This window comes from Drosophila pseudoobscura, chromosome 2, assembly GCF_009870125.1.
Source record: "Drosophila pseudoobscura strain MV-25-SWS-2005 chromosome 2, UCI_Dpse_MV25, whole genome shotgun sequence".
NCBI lineage: Eukaryota > Metazoa > Arthropoda > Insecta > Diptera > Drosophilidae > Drosophila > Drosophila pseudoobscura.
The window spans coordinates 5,808,579-5,830,528 of record NC_046679.1 but is presented as its reverse complement, the minus strand read 5'-3'; the positions used below and the strand labels follow the sequence as shown (position 1 = coordinate 5,830,528).

Here is a 21,950-nt window from a genome sequence, read left to right as displayed (position 1 = left end):
AGAGCTCTGGAAGTTTCGAACGGAGAGCGGCCAGGTATAAATACAGCCGCCAGTTTCTCTTCGCAGCAATTCAATTCAAACAAGCGAAGAGAACACATCTCAAAAGTGAAACAAAGCGAGCTACCAAAAGCCAAAACAACTGCAAAAAGCAAAGTAAACCATTTCTAAAAAACTCAAATTGAACAAAAGAAGAAACCATACGCATTGAGAAGAAAAAACTACCTGCGACAGTAAAAGCAGCAATTAATACACGTTCCAGTGCATCTTAAACGCAGCCAGAAACCATAAACAGAAACAGAATGCCGGCTATTGGCATCGACTTGGGCACCACGTACTCCTGCGTGGGTGTCTACCAGCACGGAAAGGTGGAGATCATCGCCAACGACCAGGGAAACCGGACGACGCCCAGCTATGTGGGATTCACAGAGTCGGAGCGCCTGATTGGCGACGCCGCCAAGAACCAGGTGGCGATGAACCCGAAGAACACAGTGTTCGATGCGAAGCGCCTGATTGGGCGCAGGTACGACGATCCCAAGATTGCGGAGGACATCAAGCACTGGCCGTTCAAGGTGGTAAGCGATGGAGGCAAGCCAAAGATTGGCGTTGAGTTCAAGGGCGAAGCGAAGCGCTTTTCCCCGGAGGAGATCAGCTCGATGGTGCTGGTCAAAATGAAGGAGACGGCCGAGGCTTATCTGGGCCAGACCATCACAGACGCAGTCATCACAGTGCCTGCCTACTTCAACGACTCACAGCGCCAGGCCACGAAGGATGCTGGCCGCATCGCAGGCCTCAATGTGCTCAGAATCGTCAATGAGCCGACGGCGGCCGCGCTGGCCTATGGCCTGGACAAGAATCTGAAGGGTGAGCGCAACGTGCTCATCTTCGACCTGGGCGGCGGAACCTTCGACGTGTCCATCCTGACCATCGACGAGGGATCCCTGTTTGAGGTGCGGGCCACTGCCGGAGACACCCATCTGGGCGGCGAGGACTTTGACAACCGACTGGTCACACACCTAGCAGACGAGTTCAAGCGTAAATTCAAGAAGGATCTGCGCTCCAACCCTCGTGCTCTGCGACGCCTCCGAACGGCGGCCGAGCGGGCCAAGCGCACCCTCTCCTCCAGCACGGAGGCGACCATTGAGATAGACGCTCTGTTCGAGGGCCACGACTACTACACAAAGATGAGCCGCGCACGTTTCGAGGAACTGTGCGCCGACCTCTTCAGGAACACATTGCAGCCGGTGGAGAAGGCCCTCACCGACGCCAAGATGGACAAGAGCCAGATCCATGACATTGTGCTCGTAGGCGGCTCCACGCGCATCCCTAAGGTGCAGAGCCTCCTCCAACAGTTCTTCAACGGCAAGAGCCTCAACCTGTCCATCAATCCAGACGAGGCGGTGGCCTACGGCGCTGCTGTCCAGGCCGCGATCCTCAGTGGCGACCAAAGCGGCAAGATCCAGGACGTGTTGCTGGTGGATGTGGCGCCGCTCTCCCTCGGCATAGAGACTGCTGGCGGAGTGATGACAAAGCTGATCGAGCGCAACTGCCGCATTCCCTCAAAGCAGACCAAGACCTTCTCGACGTACGCCGACAACCAGCCCGGAGTGTCAATCCAGGTGTTCGAGGGCGAGCGCGCGATGACCAAGGACAACAACGCCCTGGGCACCTTCGAACTGTCGGGAATTCCTCCAGCACCGCGAGGCGTGCCTCAGATCGAAGTCACTTTCGACCTGGACGCCAACGGCATCCTCAACGTCACTGCCAAGGAAATGAGCACGGGCAAAGCCAAGAACATTACCATACAGAACGACAAGGGCCGCCTATCCCAAGCTGATATCGACCGCATGGTGAACGAGGCAGAGCGCTACGCCGACGAGGATGAGAAGCAGCGCCAGCGCGTATCCTCACGCAACAGCCTGGAGGGTTACGTCTTCAACGTCAAGCAGGCCGTGGAACAGGCCGGATCCGATAAACTGAGCGAGGCCGATAAAGCTTCCGTTCTGGAGAAGTGCAACGAGACCATCAAGTGGCTGGACATGAACACCACCGCCGAGAAGGAGGAGTTCGACCACAAGATGGAGGAGCTCACCAAGCACTGTTCCCCGATAATGACCAAGATTCATCAGCAGGGCGCTGCGGCAGGTCCAGCGGCAGGAGCCAACTGTGGCCAGCAGGCCGGCGGATTTGGAGGCTTTTCTGGACCCACTGTCGAGGAGGTCGACTAAGGGACGCTTGTAAGGAGCCGAAGCCATAGAGATTTTCATACTTTGATGAATTTATTCAAAGTTTATTTTATGCAAATTTTAAAGTGATAACAATGACAGTGGATCTCTCTCCATAAACTGTCTTAGTATTAGCAATTTAATTGTTTAGTTTTATGTTAGCAGCCAATTGTAAACGTCTAAGTTAGCGAAAAGTCTGAAATAAATTTTTGGTTATAAATACTATTTAAAAGAAATTCCACACTTTTATTAATATCTACCTTTTGCTCGTTGAAAAAGTCATTGTTAATTTCGTTTCAAAGCAGCGTGGAAAGCAGTATTCCAAAAGAAATTGGGTATAAAGATGCCCACAAGCAACAAGTGGTCAAATGAAGTAACATTTCATTCGAACTTGCGTTTTATGCCTTAATGTTGTCAAATCAGCAAATCAAATAAAAGGGTGGACTTAAAACTAGCATGACTGCAGTGCTGAAGGTCCTAGCCAAGGCTGCTGGTGATTCAATTGGAGCCTATTTTGTAATCTCCTCAACATGGATAGAATTCATTGTCGACTAGTGGGTATAGGATGGATCTACAATGAGAATTTAAATATTTTCCGCGGCCATTCTCAAGTTTTCCACCTGTTTAAATAGGGGGGCGTTAAGTTAGTTTTTTTCATCGGTATATTTCGAGTGTTAGCTGGTATATTTTGGTATATTTCTGAGGGTCATACTGTTCGCAACCACCCACAGGCTATTGTTTTTATTTGTTTTTTAAAGAAATTTATAAGATGGAGCCGCCCTATGCACCGCTGAGTGAATCCTGCGCCAAGGCGCTGGGCGACAAGGTGTACGAGAAACGAAAGTTGGCCTCCCAAGAGATCGAAAAGTACGTAGAACCCAACAAGAGTCGTACCCCAGTCGTCACAGCTAATCAAAACATTTTGACTGGATTCTGTTGTACTCCCATGAAGAATGGTGACGGAATTCAACCACAAGAACAACTCGGGTCAAATTCGTAAACTAATTGAAGTCTTGTCTAATGACTATGCCACATCACGGGACGCGAATCGCCGCAAAGGGGCTCTTATCGGACTGGCCGCTACTGGATTAGGGCTGGGAAAGGTATGTTTTGCCAATTAGTCACGAACACGCAAAACAGATAGACATGTATTAATTTCTCGGTGGCAGGACTCGGATAAGTACGTCAATGAACTTGTGACGCCCATATTGAATTGCCTCTCCGATCCAGATTTGCGCGTCCGTTATTTTGCCTGTGAATCGCTGTACAATGTGGTCAAGGTGGCCCGCTCCGCTATTATACCCTTCTTTCCAGAGCTGTTTGGTGCACTTTCTAGGCTAGTCACTGACTCTGATCAAATGGTGAAAGATGGCAGCGAACTGTTGGACCGTTTGTTGAAGGTATGCTAGTTAAAATTACTTTAATGATCACAGAATAACTTTCTCAACATTCCTGCAAAAAGGATATTGTTACAGAATCCTCACAGACCTTCAACCTGGAGGCGTTCATTCCACTGCTTAGAGAGCATATCTACGTTAAGGATGCGTTCGGACGCCAATATGTAATCTCATGGATATCAATATTAAATGCGGTCCCAGATATCAACATGGTCAACTATCTCACGGAGATCCTGGATGGCCTGTTCGTTATGCTCGAGGATAACACACCCGAAATACAGCGCATGTGCGAGACGACGATTAGCCAGTTTCTGAAGTCGATACGCAACGACTCGTCCTCGGTACGGATGGAGGACACCATTAATACGCTGATCACCCATGCCCAGTCGCCCAACGAGCTGATCAAATCGATTGCCATCACCTGGATTCGGGAATTCGTGCAAATATTTGGCCCAAATGTATTGCCCTTTGCCGGCGGTATATTCACAGCTATACTGCCCTGCCTCGAATATAATGTGGAATCCAAACGGAGTAAGACTCGTCAGATCTGGCGTGCAAACTGAATTGAATTACAGCAGTATATCCTCTTTCTTAGGCATAAAAGAGTGCGCCGTGTCTGTGAACAGCTCGATGATGCGCCTTGTTTCCACCAAGGAACTCAAAACGCAGACCATTGCCAAGATTGACTTGCGTTCCATTATGGACGTGCTGTCGCAGTACCTCACGCATAACTCTATGCACACAAAAATCGCTGTGCTCAAATGGATGCATCATCTGTTTACCAATTTTCCAAATGAAATGTCCATTCATGCCAGCAATTTGAATAACAATCTCCTATCCACGCTCGCCGACAACTCTGATGAGGTGGTGCTCCAAAGTCTGTCCGTTCTGGCGGAGATTGTCAACTCGCAGGATACGAGAGGTAGGGACAAAATCAAGCCCCAAATAATTGATATTGCTATATTTATTTTCTAGATCTCAATGACTTCAACAAGACACATTACCGCAAGTTTTTACTTAGCTTATTGAACCTCTTTAGCGAAGAGAAACTGATTTTGGAGAACAGAGCTAGCCTTATCATAAGGTAATTTATTCTTTTCTCATAATATGCAAAAACATAAACTACACAAATGGTTGTTTCGCTGTACAACAGGAATCTCTGTGTGCTGCTGAATGCTGAATACATCTACCGCACATTCGCTGAGATCATTGCAGAGGAAGTGCCCAACTTGAAGTTTGCCTCCACTGTGGTGCGCATGCTGAACATCATACTGTTGACCTCCACGGAGCTGTTCGAGCTGCGTACCAGCTTGCGGAACATTTCCAACGAAAAGTCTGCCGATCTGTTTCAATGCCTCTACAAGAGCTGGGCCCACTGTCCGGTGTCCACCCTGTCGCTGTGCTTACTGGCGCAAAGCTATCAACATGTTTCCCAGCTGGTCGTACTATTGTAGGTAATTCCTTCATATCCACACAGCCCTTTCGCTTACTTTTGCTTATTTGTTCCCTCAAGTGCTGATGTTGAAGTGACCCTGGAACTGCTGAACGAACTGGATAAGCTTGTGCAGTTGATTGAATCACCAATATTTGCAACGCTACGGCTAACGCTCGTATCGAAAGCGAACAATGGCGCCGATGCACAATATTTGGCACACGCTCTGTTTGGCATTCTCATGCTGCTGCCCCAAACGGAGGCCTTCGACACCCTTCGCAACCGTCTCCAGTGCGTGCCCAACTATTGGGGCCAGGATCGCATGTAAGATTCAATATTCTCCTACTGATAGACACTTATGCACATCTTATTCTGTTTCCCGCTTAGCGATGAGCGCAATTCGCTGGAGTACAAGAGCGGGATCGATTTTGATGCCCTGCAACAGCATTTTATCAAATTGCAAAAGGCACACCGGGAACAGCGAATCGTGCATCGAAAGCGTAGCGTAATTACGCCAGAGTAATACATCTTTTTAAGCATATTTTATTTAAATAACCTGTGATTAATCGTGCAGTCAATCGCATTTCTGTTTTAATAAACATGAAACTGCCTGAAATTCGATAGTAGCCTTGCATTTGATTTTCCCAATAAATAAGATTTTTCGAATATCTCTTTGATTGCTTTTCGATTATTATTATTTATATTTTCCAATGCCAGTTGGTAAAATTGTACAATGATGCTGGTACATTTGCAGAAGGAAGATGGTTTGGTCCATTGTCAGTTCGGCCTTCGATAAGGTCTTTATACGATTTTTGACCTTATTAAGGATCTCAACTTCGGGTGGTGTGAATGTCTCCACAATCTGAAATGCAAAGAGACAGATCTCTCAGACACCATTGTGCAGTTGTTTAAACCTGGATTTACCTCGGCAATGTATTCGTCAGATTCTCCGCGCTCCTTCATGGTCTCCACTATGCAGTCCAGTCTTAGTGATTTATCTATAAGACCCGTGTGCTCATTTTTCTCAAAGTTTGAACGCTCGATGGTGTTATAGAGGGACTTGTAGCAAACGTCCAGTAACATCCTGACAGACTGCATGGAGTAGATTAGATGTAAATATTTTTTAAATCAGCTTTTAATCTAAATTGTCTCACATCCTTTTCCTTGATCTGAAAGAGATAGAACGACTTTGCCAGACCATTGCCCCCGCCACCAGCTTTCTTGATCGCCTTGACGTGAATAAACTGATCCTGGAACAAATTGTAGGCAAGTGATTTGGCCTCCTTGGCCGGTATCATCGCCTCTTTCTGCAAATCCTCTTGTTCTATAAATTTCTTGAAGCGTATCACTCGGAATATTCGTGCCGCTTTTGAACCAAAACGCTCAGTAATCACAGACTCAATGCACGCAAAGGCAAGCGACTGAAACGCATGTTCCATATCCACAACATACAGACCGCCTCCCATGTCACCCACTCTTCGTAGGAAACCAAGGGAGTCGTCAGCTAAAATGTGTAAACCAAACATGTTGTAGAAATTCGCCCAACTCTCTGGTTGATTATTATTACTTAGTAAAGTTATGTACTGATCCAAGTGCTTCATAAGATCCAGATTGTTCGATTTCTTCTCGATTGTCTGCTTAATATCCACAAATGTGATTTGGTTGGATAGTTTCTGTATGTGAGAGATGAAGCAACAGTTTTTATCTGTGCCTTGACACATTAAGAGTCCTTATACCCACGCGCTGCCATGGATCCGTTGTTTTGTACATTATCTTCAATATGAAACGAAAGCATTCGGAAGCATTTTCCCCCAGCTTGCGTTCAATGGCGTCTATCATGATGGCATCCCGAAAGTCCTGATGGAAACGGTCATAGTTGACGTTCCAGATCATGTTACTGTCCCCGGCTTCTGCTAATGTTGCCTCGCCTCTTCGGATCTTCTCTATCAGCTGAAGATCAACGTTGGGGTGCCTGAAATAATCACACTCGTTGCTCTCGAATTTCGGCAGGACCTCATCCTGCTCGTCCGACAATATTAGCTCCGGCCTCTTAATGATATAGTGATCGGTTATCATTTGCAGAAAGATGTTGCGGTAGGATTCGGCACTATCCGCCCTGGTATCTTCCTCTGATAGGCATTTGATCAGTGTCGCGCTCGCTGTATCCGAGCCCGCGCTGATCAGCTCCTCTGCAATAGATGCACCAATACTTCCATACTTTTTTTGTACCATATGAATGTACCTAAAGCGAATTCTCGTTATTTTGTCATGCTCGATTTTGTATGGGACGGCGAGGGCTTACCGCGGGTAACGTAGCAGACAGAGAATATCTTGACGACTAAGGGAATATTCTGGGACAAACGGATTCAATTTGGTGGCTTCGAAGTTCACTAAACGGAAATTAATTAGCACCGACAGTGCTAGTCCTACCTCTTTGCGGGATAACTTTGTGGCACTCGCGATTTGCGACAATGTCCGCGTGGTTGCCGAAAACAAACAATCAGACACCGACTGCGACACTTTCCCGAAACACTGTTCCACAATCGCAGAGCACAGATGAGCGTAGTCCGCAGACATGATTGCTTCAGTCTTTTCTTTTTCTTTGATCTTTTAACATTTTTTTAACAAAATCTACACAACAAAAACACCTCGTTGAATTCAGCTGTTTTATCAACAAACGTGTCGATATCGATAGGTATCAAAACCGTTCTCACGAGTCACGGTAGTGATCAACTAATAGGCGGGATACAATTTAACAGCTATTCCGTTCCAAATCAGGAGGAAGGATTACCAGGCTGGTGAATAGTGATTTATTGTGACTTGTAGTTTTGCCCATCGCTACTTTCTCGGACATCGATCTTATCGATTGTGCCATCGATGGTTTTGCAGCCACTATATTCACCGAAAAACAACATACTTTTACAGATATAGTTACGTTACTGTTTTATCTGAATAAATTTAATCTTAGGGGTCTTACCAATGGCCACATGTTGCACCCGGTCGAAAACTACAACAAGATTCTGGGGTGAAGCCCGCGGCCACTATCAGCAATACGCGCGGCCCTTCATTATAAATACAGTTCTCGCCCACATATTTTACTCGGTTTCATCTTCTGAACGGTCCAAGAAAAAATACTAAAATTCTTTCAGGTTAGAAATTGCGTCAAAATAACGTAGCGAATTATTTTTAACTTATTTTCCTTTTCCGTCCAGTGCTTTCAACGATGTCGGAAGTGGATTCAGACACTGAGGGCCAAGATCAGGGGGTAAGTGCTCTGGATACGTTCCGCGAAAGCTGGCAGCGGGAGCTACAAGTGCAGGCGGAGCTCACACAGGTGGACGCCGGGTCAACTGTCCCTGGCCATAGCCATGCCAGTGAGGCTGATCTTCTGCAGGCCAAAGCGGAGAGTCTGTACCGCACGGCAGTGCAACTGGAGCAAAGAGGCAAGGTCTACGACGCAATACCGTTCTATCGCAAGGCCACGCAGATCGTACCTGATATTGAGTTCAAGTTCTATGAGCAGCAGAAACTAAACAACGAGGCCAACAAGAAGTATAATAGCCTGGCCAGTGACTTCGCCAAGCAACTTGATCTTGGACAGCCGCAGTCCGAAGGGATAGAGGGCGGCGACAAATTGATCGAAAACTTGTATGAAAAGTTCCAGCATGACCTATGTCAAGAGAATGTCTACAACGGCAAGCTAATGGCATCCAGCCGAGATCCTGGCGTCATCTCTACGGGACTACACATCTCCGATTTGCCACCCGAGATTGTGATGCGAATCCTGCGCTGGGTCGTATCCTCCCAGCTGGATATGCGCTCACTAGAACAATGCTCCGCTGTCTGCAAAGGGTTCTACGTGTATGCACGAGAGGAGGAGCTTTGGCGACTGGCATGTGTTAAGTAGGTCCTTCCCCTGCATATACTAATTGTATTCTTGTTTATATTAATCTCTTACTTCGCAGAGTTTGGGGCCACAGCACTGGTACTTTAGATGCCCAGGATTCGGAGAATACAACCGTCTACAGCTCCTGGCGCGACATGTTTATTCGTCGGGAGAGAGTTAATTTCAGCGGATGTTATATTAGCAAAACCACGTACCTGCGAATGGGCGAGAACAGTTTTCAGGACCAATTCTATCGACCTGTACAGCTTGTGGAATATTACCGGTATATTCGATTCATGCCCGATGGCAAGGTTCTGATGATGACGAGCGCCGACGAGCCATCCCAGGGAGTCACCAAGATTCGGAACTTGCACAACATACGCCCAGATGTTCTGCGTGGACGCTACCGGCTGTTTGGCAACACAGTAACGCTGGTCCTGCAGAAGTCGTCACAGACAAGGGGCACCACTGGGCATATTCGCCAGAGGCGTGGCAGCGTCATGCCGTTGGACGAGGACTCGAACACCACACAGTTTCTGATCGAGCTGCGCATCACACACTCACCCAAGCGGCGCTGTGCCCAGTTGGTGTGGTCGCACTACACGCTGGTGCAGAAGCGCAACAAGGTCGACACCAGCTCCGACTTTGACCTGACGGACGCAAAGTATCCCTCTCTGTGGTTCTCACCTGTAAAGAGTTATCACCTAGACGCCGATGCACCATTGGTCTAAACTATAGACGTTCCTTTAAGCATGGAAATAAAAAGTATGCGTAACCCAACCAAAAATTGAAAACAGCTCTGGAGGTGGAGTGGAAATAACGAGATATTTTTAGCAACTATCTTTCATCGGCATGTCTAAAAGCGTACAACGTTCTTAACAACTAGAGCATAAAATCTTCCTAGGACAATTGAGAAGCTTAGCTTTCCCCCCATCGGTTACGTGAATGCAGTTTGCGTTTAAAATGTTCCTTCAATCGAACTAAAATTGTTGCATAGTTCGGCAACTATTAGCAGCTACTGCGTCAGCTAATCACTAGCGTCAATCTAAGACTCGGCTTGCACAACTATATGCTCATAGCGCATCAGGTCGGGGGTGTCCCAGCAGCTCTTGAGGCAAGTAAAGACCAGCACGTTGCCGTACTCAATTGGTGCATTGCAGCCATTGTGCTGGAATCGGAGCTTGGGAATCAAAGTTGGTAGCAGCTGAACCTCACAGATGGTTTCGCCCTTGCAGTTCTGACACTTGGGCAAAGGATCGGTGAGCGGTGCCACCAGCAACGGCAGAGCATCCCGGGAATACCTGAATGGGGTTTGGATGGCATTAATGAATGAATCACATTGGCAAGGGCCACAATTACCTCAGTATTTGACCCGGGTTTTGCTGAATGGTTGTTATAAAATTGTGAAAAACAATATCGCCATGGGCGGGCAATGCCTTCTCGTAAGACTCGTGGTCGTCACATGGCTCGCCGGACGACGAGGCACCACCACCCATTGGCGAATGTGCCGATTCGTCGTCCCTCAGCTTATACTCCTGATACAGATCCCGTATGTGATCCATGGACAAGGTGCCGCCATAGTTCTCAAACTCCTCCACCTTGACCTTGCTCTCTACATCCACGGCAATGAAGTAGGACTTCAGCGACAGATCCTTGACCTGGGACAGCGGTCCCAAGGTGGCCGGTATTGAGGTGTGCTTAAGCAAAGCGATTAAGTCACGTTCCGGCTTCTTTGGTGTATCGACCAGGACGACATCATTTTCGGGACCTTCAATTTCAGCACAAATCGCTGCAGTTGCAACTGCACCAGCCACATCCGCACTAGGAGCTGCCGCTGCGGCACAATTCGCATTCGGATCCTCATCTGCATTCTGGGGCGAGCTCATGTCGATTTGATTAAAGCCACAAACCAGGTCATTTTCCACAGACGTGCTCTCGTCTTCGTCGTCTTCATCATCGCCAATCTTGACTTGTTCCTGCTTCACCGACTCCTCCATTTCCATGCCTCCCTTGGCGTACTGCAAAGCATTCAGCCTGACATTCCCGTTCCGCTCATTCTGCTCGTCGTCGGCAGTCATATCCATAGCCTCGTCCATGGTTTCCGAGACGTCATTACGCCCGTTACCACCGCTACCTTCACTGTCGCCCCAATCATCGGCTCCACTGCACCAGTTTACTGGTTGCACTCCGCTCGATTTGGTCTTTTTCTTATGCTTGGCAGGCACTGCCGTTGTCTTGGCTTGCTCACAAATCACATCAAACTGATTGTCCAAGTGCTGTGTGCGGACACACACCCAGCTCTTCGGGTTTTGCGAGCACGCGGGGCTAACGCACCCGAACACATATAGATTACGGTGAAACTGAGATCGATCCAACGGCGCGTACATTTGCACTATCAACGGGCGCACCGTGCCGCACAGAGGGCAGGCGGGCACGGTAACCTCATGCCTGGGCCAGTCCTGTGTGTAAAAATCAATTTTAATTATCAACGCTCTGGGCAAGAGTTCGCAGCCGCATTTGCATCTGCATGTGCCTGCCTGGCTCACTTACGGGCAGGCCACCAATTTTGTTGGTGCTGCTGTTCAATAACTGTTCCTGCTTAACTGTAATTTCCTCATCTTCGTATCCCAGGTACACCGTCGACTTATTCTTGGCCATTTTTCATGTTTCGAGCCGATTTTGGTGAATTGCAATGTAGTACATATTGTATCGATAGGTATACAAATATATTAATATCGATACTTAAGCGATGTTGATATTTCCGTGCGATTTTAACTACACTTTTCTCAACTTGGCGCAAAGTTATAGTCGTATTCCCATCTTTATCTTTGTTTTTCCACTCAAATTGGCTTCAAATCGTATGAACATAACATTCAAATTTTTGCTTGAAATACTTGAATACCTTTTTCTGCAGCATTCAACGTTTACCGAAATGCCTAACATTAAACTGCAGTCCGCGGAGATGGAAATCTTCGAAACCGACATCGAGATAGCAAAGTGCTCCGGAACTATCAAGGCAATGCTGGAGAATTGCGCCTCGGGGAATGATGAGGATTCCGTTGTCCCTCTGAAGAATGTGAGCTCGACCATTCTGCGTAAGGTACTGATGTGGGCTGAATACCACAAAGACGATCCCCAGTCGCCTGACGAGGACGAGAAGCGCGAGAAGGTGAAGCGCACCGACGACATTATCCCGTGGGATGCCGAATTCCTCAAGGTAGACCAGGGCACACTCTTCGAGCTAATGCTGGCCGCCAATTATCTGGATATCAAGGGTTTGCTCGTGGTGTCTTGCAAGACCGTGGCCAATATGATGAGGGGTAAAACTCCAGAGGAAATGCGCAAGACTTTCAACATCAAGAAGGACTTCACTCCCGCCGAGGAAGAGAAGGTGCGCAAGGAGAACCAGTGGTGCGAGGAGAAGTGAGCTGAGCAGCGGAAAGCGGGTGGACCATCGGGGCGCCGCCATCAGCTGCTGGTTGACTACACAATAAGTTAATAATTTTTAATATCAATCATAAAAGTCTCTGAGATCTAGGAGAGACATCACTCATCAAGTTTATTAGTTCAAGAATGTGTACTTTCCCTACAAATGCAATGTACCCCTATATTCTTCGAGTACCGGATGTAAATATGTGAAATCGCCCCATCCGCAAATTTCGCTCAACACACAGTCTGAAATAAACAACAAATAATAAACACCACGCATTTGAAGGCATTGTCTTAAAATTCTCTATATATTTTTCTTCGCACGGCCTTTGAAGAACTTACTAATACTCAAAATCTGTGGTTTAATTAATTTGCAATTGCACATCGTTATTTAAAATAGATACACGCACATATGTACATATACAATACACACATATAAAAACATATAGACAACTAGATTCACCCGCCGCTCAAGCCATCATAGAGCATAGATCATAAGGCTTAGCTTAGTTACGTTTCCACCCCTGATCCAAACGGCCGATCTACCGCGCGACCCACGAACCAAATGCACACCTACATACGTACACAGCGGCTTTTCATTGCTTGCGAAGGCTACTATCAGTTTCACTGGATCATCAACTTCGTCATTGGAAAAATGAGCAGCGATCCGCCCCACTACAAACATACTCCACTAAAGAAGGACAGCTCCAGACCTGACAAGCAAGCAAGACGCAATTAGCCATTCGATGTACAGAGGAGACGCTGTCGGACGAACCTGTGTAGAAGAAAGCCAAGCTAAGGAGCAGCACCTTCTTAGTAAAGAAGAGTTGCCCTGTCCCAGCCCGTGTGTTTCTGCTGCAACTCATTGTCGTGCTCGGCGTTGTCGGGCATAGAGCGCCAGGCAGCCAAAAACAATTCCTAGCACGGCAATCACAGTGAGCACCCCCATGACCAGATTCTGGGTTTCCTTGTCGATGACCCCCACCCATTGGCGAATGTGCCGATTCGTCGTCCCTCAGCTTATACTCCTGATACAGATCCCGTATGTGATCTATGGATACGCTGCCGCCATAGTTCTTAAAGTCCTCCACCTTGACCTGGCTCTCTACATCCACGGCAATGAATTAGGACTTCAATGTCAGATCCTTAATCTGGGGCAGCGGTCCCAGGGTGGCCGGTACTGAGGTGTGCTTAAGCAAAGCGATTGAGACACGTTCCTCCCTTGGCGTACTGCAAAGCATTCAGCCTTACATTCCCGTTCCGCTCATTCTGCTCGTCGTCGGCAGTCATAGCCTCGTCTATGGTTTCCGAGACGTCATTACGCCCGTTGCCACCGCTGTCTTTACTTTCGATCCAATCAACGGCTCCACAGCACCAGTTTACTGGTTGCACTCCGCTCGATTTGGTCTTTTTCTTATGCTAGGCAGGCGCTGCCTTGTCTTGGCCGATTGCTCAGAAATCACACACACCCAGCTCTTGGAGTTTTGCGAGCAGGCGGTGTTCACGCCATTATTCTTGGCCATTTTTCATGTTTCGAGCCGATTTTGGTGAATTGCAACGTAGTACATATTGAATCGAGAGGTATACAAATATATGTATTAATATCGATACTTAAACGATGTCGATATTGACGTGCGATTTTAACTACACTTTTCTCAACTTGGCGCAAAGTTATAGTCGTATTCCCATCTTTATCTTTGTTTTTCCACTCAAATTGGCTTCAAATCGTATGAACATAACATTCAAATTTTTGCTTGAAATACTTGAATACCTTTTTTTGCAGCATTCAACGATTACCGAAATGCCTAACATTAAACTGCAGTCCGCGGAGATGGAAATCTTCGAAACCGACATCGAGATAGCAAAGTGCTCCGGAACTATCAAGGCAATGCTGGAGAATTGCGTCTCGGAAAATGATGAGGATTCCGTTGTCCCTCTGAAGAATGTGAGCTCGACCATTCTGCGTAAGGTACTGATGTGGGCTGAATACCACAAAGACGATCCCCAGTCGCCTGACGAGGACGAGAAGCGCGAGAAGGTGAAGCGCACCGACGACATTATCCCGTGGGATGCCGAATTCCTCAAGGTAGACCAGGGCACACTCTTCGGGCTAATGCAGGCCGCCAATTATCTGGATATCAAGGGTTTGCTCGAGGTGTCTTGCAATACCGTGGCCAATATGATGATGTGCAAGACTCCAGAGGAAATACGCAAGACTTTCAACATCAAGAAGGACTTCACTCCCGCCGAGGAAGAGAAGGAGCGCAAGGAGAACCAGTGGTGCGAGGAGAAGTGAGACGGCTGAAGACCATCAGGACGCAGCCCTCAATTGCTGGCTGACTACAAAATAAGTTAATAAATTGCAATATTAATCATTAAAATTACAATGGATTCTAACCAACTCAAATGAAGCGAGGAATAAAGTCTGTACTTTATACTCGGTACTTAATCAGTATACATATATGTTCTGTGTGAGCATATAATTCATATAATTTATGCAATATATGTCGGTTCACAAGATTCACATTGATTTTGTGCCAAACAAAATTTGGTTAAATTTCATTTGTTGCTTCTTCTGAGATTCTCCGTTTTTGGGTTTCTCGTATCATCAATATTGTGGGGGTCACTTACATATCTTCGTCATTTGTGGGGACGGGGCTGAATTTGGATGCTCTCGCTCTTATAGTCTCTGAGATCTAGGACAGACATGGCTATATCGGGTATAAATATGTGAAGTCGCCCCACATATGTAGCCTAGGAAAACACCTTCACACAAGAAAAATCTCACTCCTCACACAGTCTGAAACAAACAAAAAGAAATAAACACCACGCATTAAAAGACATTGTCTTAAAATTCTTTATATATTTCTCTTCGCTTGTGCTTCTCATGCACGGCCTTTGAAGAACTTACTAATACTCAAAATCTGTGGTTTAATTTACAATTGCACATCGTTGCTTAAAATAAATAAACGCACATACATATACAATACACACATATAAAAACATATAGACAACTAGATTTATAATTACGTTTCGTTTTGGAATTTTAACATTAAAATACATATAGCAACATTAGCGCACAACAACAATCAATAATCAGTTATTGTCTAGGAAGACGACGCAGTCGCACGCATTTCAACGCGCTCACAAGGAATATAACAAACATTGGACAAAGATTGCTAGCCCTAAACGGAATTTCTTCAGCTAATACTAGGTTTAACACACAGGCCCGGCCTCTAGGCCCCTTACTTGTCCAGGGCCTCCTGCTCGCGATGCTGTCGCTTGAAGCCCCACTCGACGAAGACAAAGGCAATGGTGCCTATGGTGCCAGTGACTACAAGTATGGCCAACTGGACGTACAGCCCGAAATGTGAGGAGTAGAAAAAGCTAATGGCCGCCGCCACAGATTGTGTGAACTTAAATAGGGCAAAAGCGCCCACGGCATTGTTCACATATTCGCCCCCCAGCATCGAGTAGATCTGGGTGTTAAAGCAGGCATCGCCCAGACCAAGAAGGAAAGCACAGACCAGGGCAATGCTCGCGCTGGGCGTTTCCAGGTACGATACATCGGTGGTATCTTTGAATGGTGCGCTGTTCGGCAGATTAATAAACGTCATGAAGAAGGCCGCCATGTGCATAATGTAGCCAACAATTACGATGGGATCGCGTCCAAAGCGTGTTGTCTTGTTGCCCAGTATTCCAAAAAGTCCTCCTCCGAAAACTTCTCCTGCGCCAATGCAAATTCCCACGAGGCCAACAATCTCTTTGGGCGTTTCAGCTATTTTCGTGGTAAAGCCAATTGCGGAGCCAAAGACACCACTAAAGAAGGACAGTTCCAGCCCTGTAAAGCAAGCAAGACGCAATTAGCAATTCGATGTTAAGAGAGGAGGCTGGTCGGACCTGTGTAGAAGAAAGCCAAGCTAAGGAGCAGCATCTTCTTGGTAAAGAAGAGTTGTCCTGCCGACTTCAGGGCATACATGGCCTGGTCCCAGCCCGTATGTTTCTGCTCCAACTCATTGTCGTGCTCGGCGTTGTCGGGCATAGAGCGCAAGGCAGCCAAAAACACGATTCCCAGCACGGCAATCACAGTGAGCACCCCTATGACCAGATTCCGGGTTTCCTTGTCGATACGTGTCTTGTCCTGGAACTGGTAGTACACAAACAGATTGCCGATGAACATGCTGCACTGAAGGAGGGCCCAGAAGACGCCGGAGTTGCGTGATATGGTTGTCGATTCACTGCACCGCGCCAGATAAGTTCCCTGTCCAGTCCAAGTGATGGAAGCACCGAGTCCGAGCACTGCGCTGCCCACATACAACAGCACCGTCGATGGGAACATAAAGGTAATCATAAAGGCTCTAAGAAAAAGAAGAGAATATTCGTATTTACTGAACCATTTTGAATTCCTGTATGGATCCACTCACGTATATGTCAGTGCTCCTACCACCATGGCCACTCTAGGTCCCGTAAACGATATGAAGGACGGTGCCAGCCAGTTGGAGAGCGAAAAGAATAGATAAATAATGGCCAGACTTGTGTAGCCCTCGCCCTTGAAGGTATCATCTTCCTGGGAAATGCTGTCCAGTATAGTTTTCTGTGGATGAAATCGGATAGAAATACATTAATTATCATTTCGAAAACGTGCCGCTTTTTGTTTTATGCATGCCAATGAACCGGCAATGGAGGGTTCTGGTCTCAAATAATATATGTTTTAAATGTTATATACAAAACGTGTTCTCGATTCAAGTACAAAATGAGCTTAAAATACAGGTATTTCTTGTCCGGATGCATTTATTGAGAACAAAAAGTTGCCCTGTTCCCATACAGTACAGTACATACAGCGCAGCACCTCCTCCAATAATTTTAATTACTTGCAATATTGAATGCGATTGCACTCTGCAAGAAAATTCAAGTGCAATGCTGCAATTCTTCTGAGGCAGACCGCATTCTGAAGCTGAATATGAATGGAAAAATACTAGCTCAATGAATATGTACGAAACATGTTTTCGGTTTGGTAATTTTCCATTTGAAAGGACGCATCTGAATGCACCGTGGAATGATATCGCTATCTCGCAGCTGAATTCTGACTCTGACACGATTTCGATTTCGATTTGCATCAATTAGCTGACACTGGCCCGGTCTGGTCTGGTCCTTGTGCCCATTTTGAAGTCCAACATGAGAGCAGAGCTGTGCTGCATTATCAGTACTGTACTCGATGCAGTTCTCGGCACCAGCACTTCGAAAACGCTCGATAGCCCCATACACAGTACTGTGCGTCAGGTAGTGGACGTGAAAGTCAAACATTCCGATGCAAGCTTTAATTTTCTGCATTGTAGACACTCTCCCCCCCCCAATCCGGATGTGCTTTTGGAAACGGAAGTGCTCAGACAGTGTAATGGAATGCAGGAACTGCCTAGAACAGGAAGTTGTTGGCTCAATGCTAAGAAAAAATGCTTTGGGGACTTTCATTTTTTCTACGGCAATCCACAAACATTGTACATGTGGTGTATGTTATAATGGTTTTATTCTTACCATTCACCGATTATGCATTAACCTATATATGTGTATACTAGACTAACTTTATGAAGCAGCTCAATGGCCATAACATGATACTGATAAGAGCACTCGACTCTCAAGTGCCATCTATCCTTATCAGCTGCTAATAAACTTTTATTGAAGATCTTTTGATTGGGGGACCCCAGAGGGACGTAGATGAGATCTGGGTCAAGTTTTGGGTAAACACTGATCGAAGGGAAACCCAAATGCAATAAAAAGAAAGCTGCAATGAATTGCTGGAGAATGCAGGCCGGGCCAGACCAGGCCCCATATACATATATTCGATTACTGATTTATTACGCAAATCAAACTGGAACAACGACTCTCAAAAGGTTCGAAAAATGCAGAAACAAGTTTCGATTTTATTTGTTGTTGTTGTTGCCGTTTGCTGTTGGCTAGACATTGTTGCACTCTGCTGCGATGCAGGCAGCGCAGTCGTTGCTGGGAAATTGTGGGCTCGTCGCTAGCACACCCACTTTATGTTGTTGTTGTTGTGTAAGTGGAGGCAGGCGCCTAACGGCTGTTTGTGTTATGTTTTCAGCGGGGCGCAGGCGCAAGCGCAGGTGCTCCGAGTGCCCCCCCCCCCACTCATGCATATGTATGTATATTTCATGTACATGTACATGAACGTAATGAAAGTGTGCATATGTATGTATGTTGGTCAACCTGGCTCGCTCTTTACACTCACTGCTGACGCGGCCTTGAAGCCTTGATGCCTGTGCGTTTGTGTGTGTGTGTGTGTGTGTGTGTGTGTGTGTGTGTGTGTGTGTGTGGGGGTGAGTGTGTATGCAATTGCAATGACATTGAAAGAGTTGTTGGCGTCGCGTTTGACGCGTTTCTGCTGTCTGTTTTGACTCTCATTTGATTTTGATTGCGCAATCATGTGGCAGTCACTGCTTGCGGATATTAATATTCCCGCAAGAGCCAAGTGTTCTGCATTCATCCAGCTCCATAGAGTGATTGCACCATATAAGCCAAGGCCTTGCTTCACTGTTGAGACGCTTTTCGATCGATAGATTGGTGGTTCGTTAAAGCACGCCTTGCTCTGGCATTCCAACTGGCTTTGGCTTGGGCTCTTGTTGTTGTAAGAAACAAAGCGCCAAGCAGCGTAGTAAATTGTTTATACATTTTTTAAATATAAAAAAAAATAAAACACTAACTAGAGGGCATTGCGCATGCGCCGCCGTCCGTGCTGAAAGGCCACACCATCGCCATCACATTAAAAAAGCCACACAAAAGTGAGAGTATTCCGATCGGATAATTATGAGTACTTACTGTACTGTGTAGTACAGTCATTCGATACAAATTATTTCTCTGCGGGACTTTTCAGAAGGTAAGGTGCTGTGGAACAGCAACAGTCCATTGAACCATAACAAAATGCTTGAATTTAAACGCAAAACAATGAATGCTGCGTCGCAGTTTGTAGCCGGTTTCGGGCTGGAGTTTCATTTATAAAAAAGAACGCTGTATGCTTTGCGCATACGTAATGAAAAGCAATAAAACAAACAACAACTATTTCTTAGCCATATATGTACATGCACATACGAGTAGAGGTAAATCCCGTCTATATAACGTTATAGCAGATATAGGTAGATCTTTTCCGGTTAATTTTTAGCACGGCTTGGCCTTGATCTTTTTTGCGCTGATTAGTCGGAATAGATAATAAGCAAATAAACCCGTTGTTTGAGTTATCTATTGATATCTATTATCATATTTGCCAATAATCATCAGAAGTAGTGCAGGTTGACAATTGTAATTGTAATTATTTGCTCATATTAATTAACTAATCGCCGTTACCAGATAACGGGTAACAATGTCTGATAAGGGGGCGTGTCGCTCCAGTAGAGTTAACCCTAATTGAAATATGACCTCTTGGGGTCAACTTCCATTTTCCATTCATAACGAACGCTGATTTTCTGTGGCCTGAGGCTGAGGCTTATAAGCTGCCAAGTGCCTTTGTTTGCATCTTATCAATTGATGGGCCAGACCGCCATCACATTTTACTGGCTCAATCTCAATCATGAGTATTACAGCGAGAACAATGGATTCATGATTTATGAACTTTGAGCGCTGTACTAAGGGAAAACAGAATGAAAATAGAATGAATTCCTCCCCATTTTATGTGCACTGCTCCAAATCAGGGTAATTTACTCAATTAATGATGGAGGGGTAGTGTAGTGGTGTGGTAGTCCTCGGCCTCTGTGTGCGTCGGAGTAACTGTGCTGTGTGTGGGGCAGGGTAGGGTAGGGCCAAGGATACTAGAACGTATATTGGCAAGGACAAGGACGAAAATGCCAGTAGCAAGGATGTCAACAACGCCCACGCATACATACACACCAGCCCCTGCAAGAGAAAGGGAGACGGACGGATGCCAGATACCAACACACGGAAAACGGGACAAGGGGAAACACACAACACACATGGACTGGGACTGGGGCTGGCTCTTCTCTTACCTCAATGTTGCACATAGTTTGGAACGCAGTAAAAACGAACATGAAGCCGCAGCCCAGGACGAGAATCATCAGGAATTTCCTATCCATTATGCTGCCTCTGCTCTGAGCTCTTTGTCGAATGGAATGCAATTATTTTACTTTAACGTTGTGTACTGCATTTACATTGGCGACGTCAGAGCCTCCGACCGACGACAATGGCGCTCAACGCGAGGGGGCGTGGGTATAGATTCGGTTCGGATCGGTTCTGGTTGATGATTAGTTTGCTTGTACACGGTAATTAATTTTGAGCATCTGCATATATATTAAACACTTGTTAAAACAACAACTAAATGTGAATGGCTTCAATTGGAAATGAAACAAAAACACGCAAAAACCCAAACCAAAACACACGCACCACAGTATTTAAATGCAGTGTTTACACGACGACGGTTGAAAGCAATAATAAAACAGATAGCAGCTATCACGACACACGATTGAATGAGCTTAGCCCACTGAAGCCCCTTCTATTTAAACAAGCGCACAACTTGAATTAAGCCTCCGAAAAATTACAATTGGTTAATGTTACTCTTTACTTACAAGAAAAACACTACGATATCTTTTAACTGAACTGCGCTTAAATAGTTCAAGTTTCATAATATTTGTAGGTGTATATAAACAGTTACTGGTCGACAATGGGTTAATCGTTCTTCGTCCATGATTGGCAAATCCGCAAATTTGATATTCGGCTTAATATTACTAGCTGGCTAGGACTCCCAATACAAAAACTATAATTTCATCCGATTGATGAATCAATTTTCTAAACGTTGGGCTAATTTTAAGGACTCCTTTTATTGGTTTGTTTATGGTAACTACATATTTGCTACATATCAACTTCATATTTATGGAGTATGGACATTTTTATAACCTATTCCAAGCTGGTTTTAAATATAATTGATAAGACCTTTTTCTTAGAGTGAATTTTTTGTATCTATTCATTCATTAAATTAGATTCCTGTACATATATCTCGATACTGATACAAAAACCCAGTATCTATAAAAAACATAGACTGCAAAACTTCGTTGAGATTTCAATAATTGTATATTTTTTCCCAGTGTATTCCCAAGTGTTTGTCGGTATTGGCTTGCAAGGTACATTAATACAAGGTAGACCTCTTTGCAGCAATTTTCGAATGAGAATTCTATACCCTCTCTTTTCACAAAGTCTGAGAGAGAGATAAATTCCCAAGCCTCACACGCTCGAAGCTTTCGATAACCAAGTACGATATTCGCGCGCAAATTTAATTTATTTCATCAAAACCACATTAACTTGCACAAAGATTTCCAGTGGTTGGGGAAGTCCGGTGGAACACTTGAGCACTCGCTTGAGATCTTTGGCCGGAAATTACCAGGCAACATCCGTGGCAAATACACAGAAATTCGTTTTCTCACTTTATTTGTTAACATTTAAAGAAATATCAAATGTGTACGTGAAGATTTCTTTTCGTGTGCTAACATCGATCGTTTATTTTATAATATATGTATATGTATTTATATTTATATTAGTTTATGGATTATTCCTCTTGTATGGTTTCTGGC

General features: G+C 45.6%; 7 protein-coding genes and 1 long non-coding RNA gene across 11 annotated transcripts; 5 read left to right on the top strand and 3 right to left on the bottom strand.

The window, feature by feature from the left end:
* Positions 1–63: 63 nt before the first annotated feature.
* LOC6896929 (major heat shock 70 kDa protein Ba-like) lies at positions 64–2,426 on the top strand. The gene has a single exon (XM_033382223.1). It carries the CDS (start codon positions 300–302, stop codon positions 2,223–2,225), a length of 1,926 nt encoding a protein of 641 aa, XP_033238114.1. The 5' UTR covers positions 64–299; the 3' UTR covers positions 2,226–2,426.
* A 488-nt stretch (positions 2,427–2,914) lies between these two features.
* Positions 2,915–5,672, top strand: LOC4800843 (protein VAC14 homolog). The gene is made up of 9 exons (XM_001358009.4): positions 2,915–3,089; positions 3,175–3,325; positions 3,392–3,622; positions 3,685–4,150; positions 4,215–4,541; positions 4,595–4,703; positions 4,773–5,069; positions 5,133–5,375; positions 5,439–5,672. Exons 1-9 carry the CDS (start codon positions 2,992–2,994, stop codon positions 5,572–5,574), a joined length of 2,058 nt encoding a protein of 685 aa, XP_001358046.1. The 5' UTR covers positions 2,915–2,991; the 3' UTR covers positions 5,575–5,672.
* Positions 5,673–5,717: 45 nt separating this feature from the next.
* Polr3C (RNA polymerase III subunit C) lies at positions 5,718–7,779 on the bottom strand. The gene is made up of 6 exons (XM_001358008.4): positions 7,354–7,779; positions 6,792–7,293; positions 6,619–6,724; positions 6,206–6,555; positions 5,976–6,143; positions 5,718–5,913 (listed from the first exon to the last, which is right to left on the bottom strand). Exons 1-6 carry the CDS (start codon positions 7,626–7,628, stop codon positions 5,746–5,748), a joined length of 1,569 nt encoding a protein of 522 aa, XP_001358045.2. The 5' UTR covers positions 7,629–7,779; the 3' UTR covers positions 5,718–5,745.
* A 126-nt stretch (positions 7,780–7,905) lies between these two features.
* On the top strand, positions 7,906–9,724 carry LOC4800841 (F-box only protein 9). The gene is made up of 3 exons (XM_001358007.4): positions 7,906–8,200; positions 8,264–8,954; positions 9,017–9,724. The coding sequence occupies exons 2-3, from the start codon at positions 8,275–8,277 to the stop codon at positions 9,666–9,668; spliced, it is 1,332 nt and encodes a 443-aa protein (XP_001358044.3). The 5' UTR covers positions 7,906–8,200; positions 8,264–8,274; the 3' UTR covers positions 9,669–9,724.
* Positions 9,725–9,743: 19 nt separating this feature from the next.
* On the bottom strand, positions 9,744–11,663 carry trus (programmed cell death 2 like trus). Its single transcript, XM_001358006.5, has 3 exons — positions 11,488–11,663; positions 10,297–11,396; positions 9,744–10,238 (listed from the first exon to the last, which is right to left on the bottom strand). The coding sequence occupies exons 1-3, from the start codon at positions 11,593–11,595 to the stop codon at positions 9,983–9,985; spliced, it is 1,464 nt and encodes a 487-aa protein (XP_001358043.2). The 5' UTR covers positions 11,596–11,663; the 3' UTR covers positions 9,744–9,982.
* Positions 11,664–11,685: 22 nt separating this feature from the next.
* LOC6896928 (S-phase kinase-associated protein 1-like) lies at positions 11,686–14,821 on the top strand. Of its 3 annotated transcripts, XM_033382345.1 has the most exons (3): positions 11,686–11,795; positions 11,852–12,328; positions 14,627–14,821. In XM_033382345.1, exons 2-3 carry the CDS (start codon positions 11,870–11,872, stop codon positions 14,660–14,662), a joined length of 495 nt encoding a protein of 164 aa, XP_033238236.1. In that variant the 5' UTR covers positions 11,686–11,795; positions 11,852–11,869; the 3' UTR covers positions 14,663–14,821. The 3 variants fall into 3 exon arrangements, with proteins under 3 accessions (XP_033238236.1, XP_002137113.2, XP_002137112.1); XM_002137077.3 differs by lacking the exon at positions 14,627–14,821 and having other exon boundaries at positions 11,687–11,795; positions 11,852–12,641; XM_002137076.4 differs by lacking the exons at positions 11,686–11,795; positions 11,852–12,328 and adding an exon at positions 13,943–14,093 and having other exon boundaries at positions 14,150–14,821.
* Positions 14,822–15,212: 391 nt separating this feature from the next.
* On the bottom strand, positions 15,213–20,837 carry LOC6896926 (UNC93-like protein MFSD11). 2 transcript variants are annotated; one of them, XM_002137075.4, is made up of 5 exons: positions 20,770–20,837; positions 20,376–20,666; positions 16,791–16,960; positions 16,267–16,724; positions 15,213–16,207 (listed from the first exon to the last, which is right to left on the bottom strand). In XM_002137075.4, exons 2-5 carry the CDS (start codon positions 20,460–20,462, stop codon positions 15,612–15,614), a joined length of 1,311 nt encoding a protein of 436 aa, XP_002137111.1. In that variant the 5' UTR covers positions 20,463–20,666; positions 20,770–20,837; the 3' UTR covers positions 15,213–15,611. The 2 variants fall into 2 exon arrangements, with proteins under 2 accessions (XP_002137111.1, XP_033238154.1); XM_033382263.1 differs by having other exon boundaries at positions 20,376–20,823.
* Positions 16,570–18,033, top strand: LOC117184491 (uncharacterized). Its single transcript, XR_004469880.1, has 3 exons — positions 16,570–16,709; positions 16,802–17,646; positions 17,703–18,033. It is a non-coding gene; the product is annotated as an uncharacterized lncRNA (long non-coding RNA).
* Positions 20,838–21,950: the final 1,113 nt, after the last annotated feature.

What these genes read in the sequence shown, in the direction of transcription:
- LOC6896929 (XM_033382223.1), top strand. Translation starts at nt 300, where the DNA reads ATGCCGGCTATTGGCATCGACTTGGGCACCACGTACTCCTGCGTGGGT.
- LOC4800843 (XM_001358009.4), top strand. Translation starts at nt 2,992, where the DNA reads ATGGAGCCGCCCTATGCACCGCTGAGTGAATCCTGCGCCAAGGCGCTG. An exon ending in TGTTGGACCGTTTGTTGAAG is followed by an intron (nt 3,623 to 3,684) that starts GTATGCTAGTTA and finishes TCCTGCAAAAAG; the next exon opens with GATATTGTTACAGAATCCTC. An exon ending in TATTGGGGCCAGGATCGCAT is followed by an intron (nt 5,376 to 5,438) that starts GTAAGATTCAAT and finishes TTTCCCGCTTAG; the next exon opens with CGATGAGCGCAATTCGCTGG.
- Polr3C (XM_001358008.4), bottom strand. Translation starts at nt 7,628, where the DNA reads ATGTCTGCGGACTACGCTCATCTGTGCTCTGCGATTGTGGAACAGTGT. An exon ending in TCAGTACATAACTTTACTAA is followed by an intron (nt 6,556 to 6,618) that starts GTAATAATAATC and finishes TACACATTTTAG; the next exon opens with CTGACGACTCCCTTGGTTTC. An exon ending in TTCAGATCAAGGAAAAGGAT is followed by an intron (nt 6,144 to 6,205) that starts GTGAGACAATTT and finishes TACTCCATGCAG; the next exon opens with TCTGTCAGGATGTTACTGGA.
- LOC4800841 (XM_001358007.4), top strand. Translation starts at nt 8,275, where the DNA reads ATGTCGGAAGTGGATTCAGACACTGAGGGCCAAGATCAGGGGGTAAGT. An exon ending in TGGCGACTGGCATGTGTTAA is followed by an intron (nt 8,955 to 9,016) that starts GTAGGTCCTTCC and finishes CTTACTTCGCAG; the next exon opens with AGTTTGGGGCCACAGCACTG.
- trus (XM_001358006.5), bottom strand. Translation starts at nt 11,595, where the DNA reads ATGGCCAAGAATAAGTCGACGGTGTACCTGGGATACGAAGATGAGGAA. An exon ending in ACAAAATTGGTGGCCTGCCC is followed by an intron (nt 11,397 to 11,487) that starts GTAAGTGAGCCA and finishes TTTTACACACAG; the next exon opens with GACTGGCCCAGGCATGAGGT. An exon ending in AACCCGGGTCAAATACTGAG is followed by an intron (nt 10,239 to 10,296) that starts GTAATTGTGGCC and finishes AACCCCATTCAG; the next exon opens with GTATTCCCGGGATGCTCTGC.
- LOC6896928 (XM_033382345.1), top strand. Translation starts at nt 11,870, where the DNA reads ATGCCTAACATTAAACTGCAGTCCGCGGAGATGGAAATCTTCGAAACC. An exon ending in CTCCCGCCGAGGAAGAGAAG is followed by an intron (nt 12,329 to 14,626) that starts GTGCGCAAGGAG and finishes GAGGAAGAGAAG; the next exon opens with GAGCGCAAGGAGAACCAGTG.
- LOC6896926 (XM_002137075.4), bottom strand. Translation starts at nt 20,462, where the DNA reads ATGGATAGGAAATTCCTGATGATTCTCGTCCTGGGCTGCGGCTTCATG. An exon ending in AAACTATGTGCAACATTGAG is followed by an intron (nt 16,961 to 20,375) that starts GTAAGAGAAGAG and finishes TTTCATCCACAG; the next exon opens with AAAACTATACTGGACAGCAT. An exon ending in GTAGGAGCACTGACATATAC is followed by an intron (nt 16,725 to 16,790) that starts GTGAGTGGATCC and finishes TCTTTTTCTTAG; the next exon opens with AGCCTTTATGATTACCTTTA.